At 45.7% G+C, this 14,669-nt stretch overlaps 1 protein-coding gene across 1 annotated transcript in view; it reads right to left on the bottom strand.

Annotated features, from left to right (window-relative positions):
- grin3ba (glutamate receptor, ionotropic, N-methyl-D-aspartate 3Ba) overlaps positions 1-6,448 on the bottom strand; it is a 75,891-nt gene extending 69,443 nt beyond the window's left edge. The window contains exon 1 of the mRNA XM_061083171.1: positions 5,903-6,448. Within this exon, the coding sequence (XP_060939154.1) occupies positions 5,903-6,448 (546 nt within the window). The remainder of the gene's footprint in view (positions 1-5,902) is intronic.
- Positions 6,449-14,669: the final 8,221 nt, after the last annotated feature.

Genomic DNA, 14,669 nt, shown 5'->3' with positions numbered 1-14,669 from the left:
CACTTTCCACTCGTTTATTCCACTGTGGTCGAGGCACAAATCCCCTCATCATCTCAAAGAAAACACTAAAGGCCACACGGCCCTGTAAAGCCTCATTAGGCTTAATAACCTTTAGTGAGCGCGGAGCAGACACTGTGTGCGTGTGTGCGTGAGTTTTTGTGAATGCAGGTATGCGTTTGTGTGGGTTGTGTGCGTGTGTGTGTCTCCCCGTGTGCATTTGAGCGCACGGACTTTGTGTTACTGGGTGAGAGCGTGTGCGCCGTGTGGGTCCTTTGAGAGAGGGGCTAGCTCAGAGCCACAATGCGTCTTATTCAGCAGGGTCCCTGGATTAAAATGTAATTTCATTCAAAGTGGCAAATTGGGTTTTTTACTGTACTAATCTTCATTTTACTAAGCAGAATGAGGTATGTCATTAAAAAAAAAAAAGAAGTGACTTAATTAAAGAACGCGGGATGGATAGATTGCAGACGGGAAAGGAAAGTTCCCCACCAGAGGAGGGAAGGTTATTCCGAATCATAAACAGTGAAAACCCCTTGAACAATACGGTGCAGAAATCCGCCCGAGTGTGTGTTGCGGTGATTATGTTGGAGGAATAATGGAGAGTTACATCAGCGGAGTTGCAGTTTGGGCGTTCCACTAATGCTCTGATTCACACGGACTTAAATTGCGGCTGCAAAATAAGATAATTTGCAAATTATGTCAGATAACATTATCAACATTAGCCAAAAAACAATAGGACATAAAAAAACGCGGGAGAGGCGGGAGGAACAGAAAGCAGTAAAATATGGCGATGGAAACTAGAGACTGTGAATTAGTCACCGAACGCTCGGGCTGTATTTAAACCTTTCATTATTATGTTTGACATTTTAATGCCTTTAATGGACGGGGACAGGGAAAGTGTGACTGGCTGATCAGGAGTTAAAGTGCAGACGGCTCAGGGTATTGAGGTGGTGGGCCCCGGACCCAACTGCCCCATATTAGACCATTTAGATTGTGAATAATGCTGGTAACCCAACTACAAAGAGGGAAAGAAAAAATATGACTGCCATTCAGTGTCAGACGCTGAAATATAGTCCTGTGCTGTACAGAAGATTTCCAGGGTGTATTTCAACAGTGGTTAAGAGTCGCTGGGAGTAAAACGAGCTGCAGGAACATGGCTCCCACTGAGCAGTGACAAATAATGAATTCACACCATACCACCCCTCTCACCTAATCACATTCAGGAATCAGCAAAACCATTTCCCTCAGCACTCGCTGCTAATACATTTCTGGAATAGAAATCATGATCCACGGAATAATCTCTGTGATGTTATCAGCCAATCTGTAAGTGTTGTGGTTAGACTGCGATTAAAAAAAAAGGGGCCGGCCACATTAAAAAATGAACTGAGATTGCGTAGATATTCTTTTTTAATTAAATCTGTTGGCAATTGTGCAAACGACGTTATTTAATCCTGTGATGACTGCGCCACTATTACCGACTCGCCCCGTCATACTCGCAGAATACCAATTCTAAAAATCCATCTCATTCAGTTTGTCAGATTGAGGCTGCAGTCTGATTCCTTTAGTCAAACATCAAATACCCCAATTTCATTTCTTCCCCGAATTCCACTAATGGTCAAATCACCAGCCCAAATACCCATAATGGCCCTGATGGGAATTAGAAGCCAATTTCCTTTTTTTCCTTTCCCCTTGTCTGTCCCTTTCTTCCTCTCTCCTCTCCTCTCCTCTCCTCTCCTCTCCTCTCCTCTCCTCTCCTCTCCTCTCCTCTCCTCTCCTCTCCTCTCCTCTCCTCTCCTCTCCTCTCCTCTCCTCTCCTCTCCTCTCCTCTCCTCTCCTCTCCTCTCCTCTCCTCTCCTCTCCTCTCCTCTCCTCTCCCCTCCTCTCCTCTCCCCTCCTCTCCTCTCCTCTCCCCCCATCCCGCCTGCCATAGATGGACGGGAGAGATTTACAGTTAGGGGTCACACAGTGGTTCTAATTAGCTTAAGTAGGTTGGAAGGAATAAGCACTTCCTCTCGGAGACGCATCAGCCACAGTCCCACAGCTCCTTCTGACTAAGCAGAGAGGGGAGGACACGGACGGACAAGCGAGAGTTCCGTCTGTCTGCCTCTCCCGTCCTTTGTCTCTGTCCCTTCGGAGTCCGTCTATTGTCGGGATTGAACATTTCTTTTGACGATAAAGGGACTGTTGTGATGATTTATGGGAGAAATGTGCTCATCTAGCAATGATGACAACCCTACAGTGGGGGTTGATGCAGTCTGGAAAACCCTCATCATCATTATCGTTTTCCTCATCATCATCACCCCGAAGAAACGTCGTTCATGCTGCCCCCCCCATGTAGCAACTCGAAAAAATATTATGACAAATGATAGTAACCCTCACGCTAATTACTTCCCGAGTATTTTTTCTCGACGACATACCCGTTGACCTTGAGGAGGTGTGTTTTCTCCTGCGATGGACAAAGTCATTTTCTCTGTTTTGGGGAATTTAAAAAGTTAACTTGCAAGTTGGAAGGAGGCACAGCAAGTGTCTTGTGTATGTGTGTGCGAGTTTCCTCCCTGTGTATAACTACTTCTGTCTGATATTCAGGATCTGTTCAGCACTGAGACATGGGCTCACTTCCCAATACCCTGCAGAAAAAAATCTTCGCCATCTCAAAAACTCGGGGGAAACGATTCTCCTTCCAAAAGCAAACAAAAACAACTCCCTTCCTCCGCTTTCTGGATCAATCTATGACGAATCAGGACACTTTCCCTGGCAGCCGTGTTTGTTTTGTCTCTGTCTGTCTCCAGCCCTCCTCCCACCTCTCAGGAGCACGCCTCCCTCCTGGTGCAAACATTTTTAAATAGCCTTTTAATTCGAATTGTGTGTGTGTGTATTTTGCTATCGGTGGATAAACCAGCTTCTGCTTCCTGTTTGCACGTGTTTGCACAAATTTCCTCCCTGTTGACCCGATGGCCCGTCCTCTCTGTGTGGGTATTGGGAACATGTCCCACCTCACCCACCTCCCGCCAGCCCCCTTTTATTTCCCCTCTCATGTTGCTCCCTGTCTATACAGATGCACCCTGGAGTGTCGGAGAGCGAGAGCATGCAACAGCCCTTGTGCACTGATTCATTCTGTTTTAGAGTAGCAACCTCTGACTATTTCATTATGAGTGAAGCAGTTGCATATTTTTTTTTATCCTTCACTCTGCAAATCATCCGGATAATTGTGAGATATAGAGTCCACCCGATGTGGATTTCTGGCGGCCGATAACGATACATCAGCTGATACGTGCATAAAAAATGACTGAGATTACAGTTAAACCAAAAACTATCTATCTGAATCTCTGTCTGTATATGGAAGGCATATCTCGAGTGCCGTTCATCTCGTCAGCTTCACACTGTGTGTTTTTTTTAAGGGCCCAAGGAAGAGCACTGTCGAATTCTCTTCTATTTGGACACGGGATGAATTCAACAGTGATAAACTTTGAATAAACAGGCGACCGGTGTTCTGTATCTGCACCAACAACTGCTTCTCCAGTTGAGTTTCACAGATTTTTGTATAAACCGAGGAACAGCTCTTTGTGCAGCAGCTGCGGCTTCAGGGTTTTGTGGACTGAGTCGGTCTTTACTCGCTGTGGCTCAATTACTGCACATCACTTTTTATAGTTTCAGATGGAAACGCTACAACCAGCATAATCACAGAAAACAGCCCATTCCAAACGGACATGTTTAGAGCGGCCACTGCACCAGGACAAAGAAAAGACAAATAATAAAGCAAAACAAGTAAATGTACAGCTTCTTCTGTATAATAAATGTTTTCATATTGGCAAACAGGATAAACATGAAATAAGGATACGGATATGAAAGGCTCATATCAGACAACTGATGAATCCGACGGCTTCAACTGTCTAAGGCGATGTCTTCAATTTGCTTGATTCATTTGTGCACAGCCCAAAGCAAAGCAGGATTAGTGATAATCTTAATATGCAAGATTCTTCTCTATATTTTGTTGTAGTAACATGGCTGAGATTTGTTTTTCCTGTTTTTTTTCCTGCTTCCCGCAGCACTGTGACTTTTGGCTGTGGATTTCCTTCAGTTGTTTCCAGTCTCTGGCCCGAGTCCCTCACTTGGCTGTTAGCTTTTACTATTCAAAGCTCCGCTCTGTCTCTTCTGCTGCTGACAAACAAACAGATGTCTGGAACACGTCACCTCCGGCAATCAAGAAACACTGACACTGGGCAGGAGGAAAGCCGATTGCATGAATTTAATATAAGGCTGGAGCACTTTGGTGTAGAATCATCAAACGCTAACCATTTCCATTTATGACATTTTTGAGAAATACTGAAAAGCAGAGAGTGAGAGAGAGAGAGAGAGAGAGAGAGAGAGAGAGAGAGTGAAGGTTGTTTTTCTTTTGCTCGGTGACTACTTGGCACTGTTATGCAGAAGTAAGAGACCTCCTACAGCTAAAAAAAAAAAGCTCATCCTCCTTCCTGTCCCACCCCTTCTTCTCTTTCTCCCTTCATCTTCCCCCTCTCTCTCTCTCTCTCTCTCCACTCCTGCTTATCTCCTTGCGTTACCGACACATTCGTCAAGTGCTGTGACTTCTCATTCATGCGAGCTTTATTGAAATCGAATAAGCAATCCATTGTCGACAAAGAGACACGACAGGACAAAGATTTGAGACTCGAACTATATATCTCCTCCACCGCTCCTCCCTCTTCCTCTCCTCCCAGGGTCCGTGATGCTGCTTCTTAGTTTGGGCCTGTGGGTGTGTGTCTCAGTTGAACCCGAATTAAAGTTGAAAGTCCTTTTTATGTGTGTGTGTGTGTGTTTGCGCTCAAACGTTGTGTGTGTGGCAGAGAGAGGCAGTTGGCTGCTCAGCTTGAGAGAGGCGGATGTGACTGGGGCTCGATTGACTGACTGGCAGGCAGCTCGATTGCTGCTGGGAATACTAACCTAACACACACTCTCACACAAACGCTTATTGCCTGCCCACAAATCTCTACACACAAATACATGGCAGCAGCAGCAACACACACACACTCTCTCTCACACACACACATACAAAATTCAAAGGCTATGTGATCACACACCAGTACCCGGCGCTGTGGGCACCACACTCCTGCACAGCATCCTTCTATCGGGGTCTCAACTGTGTGAATGATTCGGTCTGAAAGGTGCCAAAACAGAGCCATCTTCAGTCACACACACACACACACACGTCGTGCACTCTCTCAGACAGAGGCAGACTCTGTTAACACACACACACAGGAAGAGAGCTTATAGAGAGGGAAAAAAACTGTATTTCACTTCAATCCTCGGCTGCTGGAGGGCGTCAGGGTTCATTCGAATACTGAGGCCGAGCCACCAGATATTAAACATGCATGTGAAGGGGCCTGCAGGTTCAGCAGCCGAGCTCAGCAGAGCGAAGTTTGCTAGTGGAGAACATTTAGTGCTGAGATTTAAAGAATCTGAGACACCAAATGACATTTTAATCAACTTATTATCCCGTCCTCCGAGTACATCATATTCTTTCGTTCCCGGACATTATTATTCTTGTCACTCTTAAGGGGATAGATTAGGAGGAATTGCTGTTATCCTCCCTGGAACAATTGTTTGTTTTGCTCCGTGCTATTGCTTCGCCCGGATCCATCTCTCATTCCTGCCTGGACAGTTTTGCACCAGCTCAGACATCAGAAGCCTCAGGGAACCACCAGCCAGTCGCAGGTTAATCCCACTTCCAACTCTGATTAAGATCCAAATGGAAAATGTGTCTGGCAATGGATTGTTGCTTATTAAAGTGCGGAGGTGCAGAAAGCATTAACATAATGAAATGTATTCAAATAACCTTCACTGGGGTTTTGTATGACTGCTACAAGTGCAGCAGAAACACACAGACACACACTCTCTCCATCCATACCTTGGTGACGAGAGGTTCTGTGTCCTCCAGGATGGAGATGAAGGGGATCTCCAGAAAAGAGGAGAGGAACTCCACCTGGATCAGCTCCTCCTTGGAGCGGGGGAAGGCGAGCACGGCGGACACCCCCCTGACCACCAGGTCCTGGCAGGTGCTACGGGACAGCGACTCCGGGTCTCCTCCTGCCGGGGAGCGAGCCACCATCTCCAGGCTGAGGTTGTAGGGCAGCAGGGGGGGTGCTTGGGAGCTGGTGGTGGTGGAGGAGTCCGCAGATCCACTCTGGTGCCGGAGACTCGCCAGGGCGCGGTTGAGTGCGTTTTGTATCCGAACCGGCTGGCGCGTCGGCAGGAGCGCACCGAGGCGCACGGTGTGTCCGATCCGGGCCAGGATGTGGCACGGCTGCGGGTGCGGGAAGCAGGGGGGATCCGGGGAGGAGAGCACGGCCAAGGCGTGCAGCAGCAGCAGGAGGGCTCCGGTGCAGAGGTGGAAGAGGAGCGGGGGTCTCCCGGGGGCGAGGCAGTAGGTCCAGAGTCCAGGGAGAGACACCATGCTGCAGCTCCGACGCACAACACAGGAGGACTGGGCTCTGCTCGGCGGGAGATGGCATAGCTCCCTCTGGCTCCCAGCTCCACCGTGCGCCTCGGACTGGATGGCTCTGTTTCTCTTTCCCCTTCCTCTTGATCTGGGTTGATGTGCTGTCAGCGGTGAATGGACGTCGCCTCTCTCACCTCCTCAAAGTTTCTTTCCTCTATCTGGATGTCAAACAGCAGCCGGGAGAGACGCGCCGGTGCCGGAGAGGAGGGATGAGGAGCGCACAGAGCTTAGAGCTTCTGTCAGTCTCTGCTGGAGGAAGGCTCACCAGCTGTGTGAGGGTGTGTGTGTCTGTGTGTGTGTGTGTGAAGCTGTGACTGTGTGTGTGTGTGTGTGGCTATGACTGTGTGTGTGTGCGTCCATGCGCCCGCCCGCCAATAATCTAACCTCTCACGGAGGCTGCCTCTTGTTGAATTTTAATGAAAATTCGTCCGGCAACATTTCCTTCCGGTTCTCCAAAACCCAGAGAGGGAGAAATCTGCACCTAATGTTTTTTCATTCATAATTTAAACTACAGACGATCGAAGACGCTTTCTTGTAATTATATAATGATTCTTATTTGAAAGAGGCAGAGTCCAATGCAGAAATGAGTTTGCTGCTGCATGGAGCCGAGTTAACTCTTGAATTTGTGCATTTTAATGAAGGATAAACTCACATCACTGGATTTTCATTTCCTTGATAGCAAAATGAAACGAGAAATCTTTCAGACACACACATGCATGTAGATGAGGAAGAGTTTTAAAGAGAAAAGGAGGTTTTATACTTCTATAGTGCAGTGCCGGCTCCTTTTTGCCAGATCTGGGCCGGAAGTAAGCCAGAGCAAAACCTAATGTCAACCAAAGGCAGCTCATATTTGTTTTGTGCTATTTTTGCCATATTCAACATTTACCCCATGTGCAAATTTAGGTTCACACCAGACTGGACTTTGCCCAGAACACAACTTGTTTGTCGAAAAGTCCCTAATTTTGGTAGGATATTTTGTCTACATTTGCTATTTGACAAGTGGCACAATTTAGGCTCAGGTACATTTTGTCCAGGCCACCAAAAAGTGTCCCTTTAAAAGTGGCCAACATTTTTTATGAACTATCTATAGTTAACCATTTTCATCCTACCTGTTTTATCCGCAGTGAAGGTTTTATAGTCTATGTCTTTCATAAAATGAAACAGACTTTGCTTTATTACTGTTCCCATATGTACACTTGACATCTATTGCACTTCTGTCCGTCCTGGGAGAGGGATCCCTCACATGTGGCTCTCCCTGAGGTTTCTACATATTTTTACCTGTTAAAAGGGTTTTTAGTAGTTTTTCCTTACTCTTGCTGAGGGTTAGGGACAGAGGACGACAATGTTAAAGCCCTATGAGACGAATTGTGATTTGTGAATATGGGCTATACAAATACAATTTGATTGATTGATTGATACGTGGCATATATAAGTTTGACGAATGAGGATTTCATTCATTGCATGTCGGCTATTCCAGGGGTCTGTTAAGCAATCGCGTGATCTTAAGACCCAAGGTCACAACTTTGCCGAATAAAAGCTGTGCAATTCAGCTCGATATAAAGCATTGCAGCAACTAAACAAACGTGCTTTTACTTTGAAGGCCACATGCTAAAGAGGAAGTAATTCTATGAATGCGGTTTCTATGACAGAAGTCGACCCCTGCTTCACCTGCTGAAGGCCTGTGTCAGTTCGCTATAGTGAAATAAATATCATCAGATGATCTGGCAGGATAAATGTTATTGTCCGTAGGCTGCTAGTCGCCAACGGCTGCTGTCCGAGGACGTAAAAGAAGACTAGCGTTCAACAGACACGCTGCCCTGCCCGCATTATAGCTACCGGTGCTGGTGCTGGTTCCGATTCAGATTCAGATACAGAGAACTTCATTGACCCCAAGGAAAGACAATTCATTTGTTCACGATCGCACAATCAACATCCAATATGATACGTGTCAAAAAGCACAAGTAAACAAACCAGCAGAGGTCTTGTGAAGGGCATTGAGATAAACATTAAGTTGGTAAAGTGAATAGCAATAAAAGACACTTATAAGATAAATGGCTGCTTTTTTCTTCAAATTTTTTATTAGTATCGAACGTATCCGGTTGCCAAATGGCATTAACATTGGCTCCGCACTTTCCTGGACGGTAACACCACACGTCCAAAGGGTGAAGTCGAGAAGTTGCACAGTTTGCATGATATTCGTTCCACATACAGACCGAGAGGCATATGTGAGATTAGTAGGTAGAGGCTGTTCTGAATGCAGTGGTCATTTGTTGTTGTGAGGTGATAGACCACATTCTAACACCTTTTCTCCCCGCCGCTGCTCCGGCCAGGTTGGCCCGACATGAAGCTAATAACTTGCTGAAATTTCAATTTTCCTCAGAGATTTATTCCCACTTCCTCTCCGCCGTCCAACTAGAACATTATCCGTTGTGTAACCACATCTTTTCAGCACCACGGCCAGCGCCTGTGCCATAAAAGAGATGGACTGCGAATGCTAATTTTGCTCAATGCAAGGGACAGCACTCAGTCCTCCCTTCATTCATTCTGCACTCTCTTCTTTCTCCCCCTTGATCTAATTTGCCATCGCCAGAGCGGAACATCGAGCAAATCTCCATGTCATTCCAGTGAGATCTGACCAGGGGTTGGTGTGTGTGTGGGTCTGTGTGTGTGTGTGTGTGGTGTTCCAGCACATTCCACTCGTCTGTTAACTTGATTGTTTGTCAGCCACCAAAGACATCTGTCTCCTCGTGTTTTTCTGCCTCTGCTTTTCCTCTCTGCGGATTTGGCACCGGGTTGAATCTGCAGAACCATTTGAGGTCTGTCATGAAAAAGGTTCCTCCGCCCAACTTCCAGATAGCCTTCCTGTCTCTCTCACACACACACACACACACACACACACTCATTCTCTCTCTCTCACACACACACACACACATATTCCCAGGGATCAACAAGTCATTTCACAGCCTGCTGGGTGACCTAGTGTGATACCGGTGCGGTTTACTGACAAATCGGAGACAGTCGGGCAAAATAAGTGATTTCTTACCTTTCTTCCTTCTGCTTATGCTCTACTTGCTCGATTCGGAGGGAAAGATGAAAACCAACACTGTGGGCTTTGTTCCGCTGCAGAAACCAGCAGCATTAAACTTGCATGGCTCTTCACACACACTCCCCCGGGTACCTGTTGAAGCCGGGAAGGACCGAGTACAAACTGTTTCAGACTCTATCTCCGTCTGCTTATTTTTGTGAAGTAAGATTTTTGATTGGGTCAAGCTGAGTTTATCGCAAGGTGCCTTATACAAAAGGTGTTGGATTCAAAATACGGAAAGAAAAGAAAAAATCCATTCCTTCATAATCAGAAGCAGTTTTTCTCTGCTTACTTTACAATCATCTCTGGTGTCACATTTTAAAGCTCATTGATTTGACAAATAGGAGGAAGAGAGCTCAGCTTCTTGTTCCTTTGACATTATATCTATAACTGTGCAATGGTTATTCTGCATTCTACATGTTATTGATTCAAAGGCCTCAGAGAGCAATAGATTTTATGATAACTTCTGGGGATTAGAACCTCTGGCCAAACATTTGCTATTAATATAATAGGGTAAACCGGAACATAGCCTATACTGTACATACTGAGGTCAGATGTGTCTTTTATAAATAGATGGAAAAAGTGAACTCTGGAATTACCCGGTTTTCTGCAGTATTTGCTCAAAAAAACAGTTCTTATCTCCTGAGTCGTATACGTATGTACACACACAATGTGATTTCTGTCTTTGTTGAACACACCTAGTGCTACTGGAAAAAGTGTGAGTCCAACTCCTCGATTTAATTACCTCCTCTGGCAGCAACAATCTCAAACAAGCGCTTACAGGAGCCGCGGATCAGACCTGCACAAGATCTGGAGGAATTTTTTGGACAGTTGTTTTTTTATCACACTGCTTCAGCTCAGTCTCGTCCGTTTCGTGTCTGTTGTGGACAGCTGCTGTCTGAGCTCATTCCAGAGTATCTCTGCTGCACGGGTTGAGGTCAAAGCTCCGACTGGGTCACTCCGAAAAACAGCAGATTTCCTTTATTTGAAGACCAATTCTGTCGATACACAACAGGATCACTGTCCCGCCGCTTCACCCGACTTCCACAACGATGTCAGAGGAGCTCTCCGACATCATCCTGTGAAATGTGTTGATACAATTGGGAATCGGGACGTTCCCTCCACAGCACGGCACCGCCCGGGAGGCTTTGTTCATGTTGCTGTGTGTCGCCCCTCTCACCCCCCCTCACATAGTGCTGCATGTTCTTCCATTTCAACCTTAGTGTCATCTTCACAGCTCCCTTTGTGGCGCCCTGGAATAGACACCTCCATGAGACAGAAATGTTAAGCTTCAATAATTCCCTTTAAGCCTTCAGCTGATACTATAGACTTCTTTCCTTCTTTCCTTTTTTTTTTTTACCTCATTGAGTATTCTGCCTCGTGCCTTTGGAGTCATTTTAGCTGGACGCTCGTTTTGTAGGGACACTACTAAATCATCTCTGTTTATATTCAGTCTGTCCGACTGTGGCCTGATGAATTTATGATAAGTCTTTCAGAATAAGTTTGTAAACCTTTGATCATAAGTCTTAGGAGATATCTTTTTTTGCAGAGAGTTTTTTTTCCCCATGATTCTTAATAACTCACACGTCCTTTCTGGTTTCATTAACTGGAGTCCAGGTTCACTAGCTCCTGACTCCAATTAGCTTTTTTTGATGTCATTAACCAAATGCCTTCCAGGTTGTTTCGAGCTCACACTGTCATGGTTGGAATTCTCTTTAGACCACGGTCGTGCAATGAGTGTTTGTGCACGTTTGTAACTTAGAGGAAGATCTTAGTTTTAAGACAAATACATATAAAAAGTAAATTTGCATATTTGGTTCCTTTACTTAATCAGCACCTCCCAGTTGAGGCATGACTTCTCTCTGGGTTGGGGGTGGGTTTAAATATCTCAGGTGTATTGGTTGGTGTGGCATCGGCAGTTATGCGGGGGTCGTACCGGACGATTTTGGTTCATAGGTCTAGGTTCCTATCCTCACATATGGACCTGGATCTCTGAGTAGAGACCGAAAGAAGAAGAATGCGAAATACGAGTGGCTGAAAATAGATTTTTCATTGACTCACTTGGTTTAGCCACAGACATAGTGAGAGGAGTTTGTTCATCCAGAGGGAGCTCGGAGTAGAGACGCTATTCCCTCAAGTAAAACGGGGCCAGTTGAGGTGTTATGGGCTTCTTATCGGGACGCCTCCCGGGTGCCTTCGATTGGAGGATTACTGAGCAGACCCAACTGGGAGGAGACCCCTGGGTAGACCTCACTGGAGGGACTGCAGATCCCATCTGGCCTGGCAGCACCTCAGGGATCCCTCAGAACGAGCTGGAAACGGTGGTTAGGACGAGAGCTGTCTGGACCATCCTGCTCGGCCAGCTGCTTCCTTCAGCCGCCGTCAGACAAACAGTAGAAAATGGATGGAGGGATCGTTTAACTCAGGGTGGCATCTTCTCCCATTCACTCTAAAACGTATTCACCTCTCTAAGAATATGAATAACACCTCTTGGAAAAGACACTTAGTGAGACTTACAGTGGAGAGGAAACAATCCAAATCGAATCCACCATGAGAGAGAGAGATTAGAATTAACTGTGAAATTAATTATAAGCATTGTTAAGTATAGACACAGGCTCTCGAGGCTGGTAAGTGGCAGCATGACGAATAGTAACACCGGGAGCGCAGAAAATAGATATTTTTGCCAGCGGCAGGAATAAACACAGCTGAACAAAGGTACGCTCGGATATATATATATACTTTTTTTCCATTTCATTTTCGGGGGAAGGTGACTGCTGGCACTTGTTGCTCCGTTGCTCTGTTGCGAAGATATAAAGCAATTTTCAGGAATAGAATAATAGTGCACTTACATATCAGCAGCAGAATGAATTTCCGGAATCTACAATGTGATTGCAAAACCCAAATGGAGCCCCAGTCCCTGCAGAGGGAGATCGATGAGTGGGACATGTCCTCAGTTTGTCCCCAAAGCTTGTACACAGGTGTCCCGCATGCATCCTTTAACTGTATTACTGTTTCCTATTAACAGCTTCTCCCCCCTGGGTGTATTTGTTTTGATTATGTACATTGTAAGGGATTAATATGGAGAATAGGATTAAGCAGGCATCGGAAACCCAATTAAAGAAGCCCTTCATCTTCGCTTGCAGGGGCTGCGTCTCCCTTTCACGGCGTGAGATCCCTCCTCCTGTTCGCTCATCACCTCCTGCCCTCTGTTTGTTCCTCGCCTCCTCCCGTACCTGCCCTCCGTCTTTGCATTTTACACGCGAACACATTCCTCAATTCATCCGTCTCCTTTTTTCGTTTATCAGCCTCCGCTCCACCTATTTCCTGCCGCCTTTCACCCTCATCCCTATGATCTTTTCATTCGCACTTCCTCGCTCTCCCCCTTTTTTGTCAGATTTTGTGGGGAAGAACGCACGTTCGCAATTCGCCCCACCAACATACGAGACACAGCATTAAACCACATCAGTGATTCATTCCTCTACCAAAACTGCAATTACGCTGGTAAAAGACTGCAGGAGGACATGGCGGTTCAGCTGAAGGGTGAGCCAACAACAACTGCCAATTTGAGTAAGGGTGAGTGCTCTTCTGTCGGGGGAGTAGTCTGTGCGTGTGTGTGGGCGTGTGTCTAAATGTAATCCTAAGTAATCTGCCCGTGCAGGCCCAGGTAGCACAGACTCTGAAGAAATGCCAGAGAGCTGTGACTTAGTATTCCTGGCACAGCACTAAAGGCACTAATATCACCTTTTAGCACAATGCTCACTAACCGGGAGCAAGACAGAGACAGAGAGAAGGGCCGGAGGAAGAAAAAAGGAAGGAAGAGAGAAGACAGAAAGACAAATAATGGAGTGTAACAAAGCTGGAAGGGGTTGTGTGGAGCATGAGAAGGTACACATTGTGGCAGAGCAGGACTGTTTAGGGACGATTCGATGCTGCTGTGGTCTGTGTCTCCAGTTGAAACAAATTAACGACATGAGTTCATTTCCCTCAGTTCTTTTTTCCCTCTGTGCTCCCCTGATGTACAAAGACACTGGGCTGTGGAGAGAGGAACTTATCAGGAAGCAACAGCAGCTCCGTGCATGTGTGTATGTGTGTGTGTGTGTGTGTGTGTGTGCATGCCTCTGTTTTCAGAGTGGTTTTGTGTGCTGTAAGTGTCTGTGAGTGTGTACTTATATGTTAACATGTGTGTTGTAAAGGGAACACATTGGGGGCTTGTGTGTGTGTGTGTGTGTGTGTGTGTGTGTGTGTGTGTGTGTGTGTGTGTTCCACTATGTGCCAAGATTTCCGTGTTCTGTCTTTAACTCGCTGCTCGAGCGCTCAGGTGATAGAATTGTCTCACTGAGGATTTCTGAAGTCTGGTACAAACACTGACTGACAGACTCACACAATCAATGACATTCACAGCGTAGTAAGATGTTTTACAGCCGTTCAATGATTTTCTGATTCTTTATTGTGAGGACAGACAAAGGAACAACTGTGACTTTAGCAGCAGAGTCTTTAGGGATCCGGGTCAGGTTCTCATGGGTTCTGGTTGATGTTAAGTTCGGAGAATTGTCATTCTCTTGCCTTTTTATATTTTCATTCCGTAGTCTATACCTCATTCTTACTTGTTGGCTGCTGTAACATGTGCATTCCCCTGGTAGGGTGGATCAAAACGGTTTTATCTCGTCTTCTTTCCTTACAGAATGGAAAGTATTCAGTTTGTACAGAGGCATCCTGAAGGTATATGTCCAGGTACCATGACATTCGAACAGATCATTGAGAATAGATGCAGCCGTAGCGAGACATATGAACATATAAACAAAACCTCAAATAACTTTTAACCTTAACTTTTCCTTTAACAGCATTATCAGGCACATTTGTCCATTTGTCCAGTACGTTGGGTTTTTATCAAACACCAGCAATATGATATCACTTCCTTTAACCTTTATAGTGTAGATCAGCAATTATCACTGTCATTTGAGCCTGTTAGCATAATGTTGCTAACATTTAGCATTACTTGAGACTCTAATGCAAAAAAAAACATTGTTTATCATTTCTAATAGGAAAAAATGTTTTGTGTAAATCTGCTTTTCCAGATTCCTCGGTGGGAAG

Source organism: Limanda limanda, chromosome 12 (assembly GCF_963576545.1).
Source record: "Limanda limanda chromosome 12, fLimLim1.1, whole genome shotgun sequence".
Classification (NCBI taxonomy): Eukaryota; Metazoa; Chordata; class Actinopteri; order Pleuronectiformes; family Pleuronectidae; genus Limanda; species Limanda limanda.
This window is presented reverse-complemented; position numbering and strand designations above follow the sequence as displayed.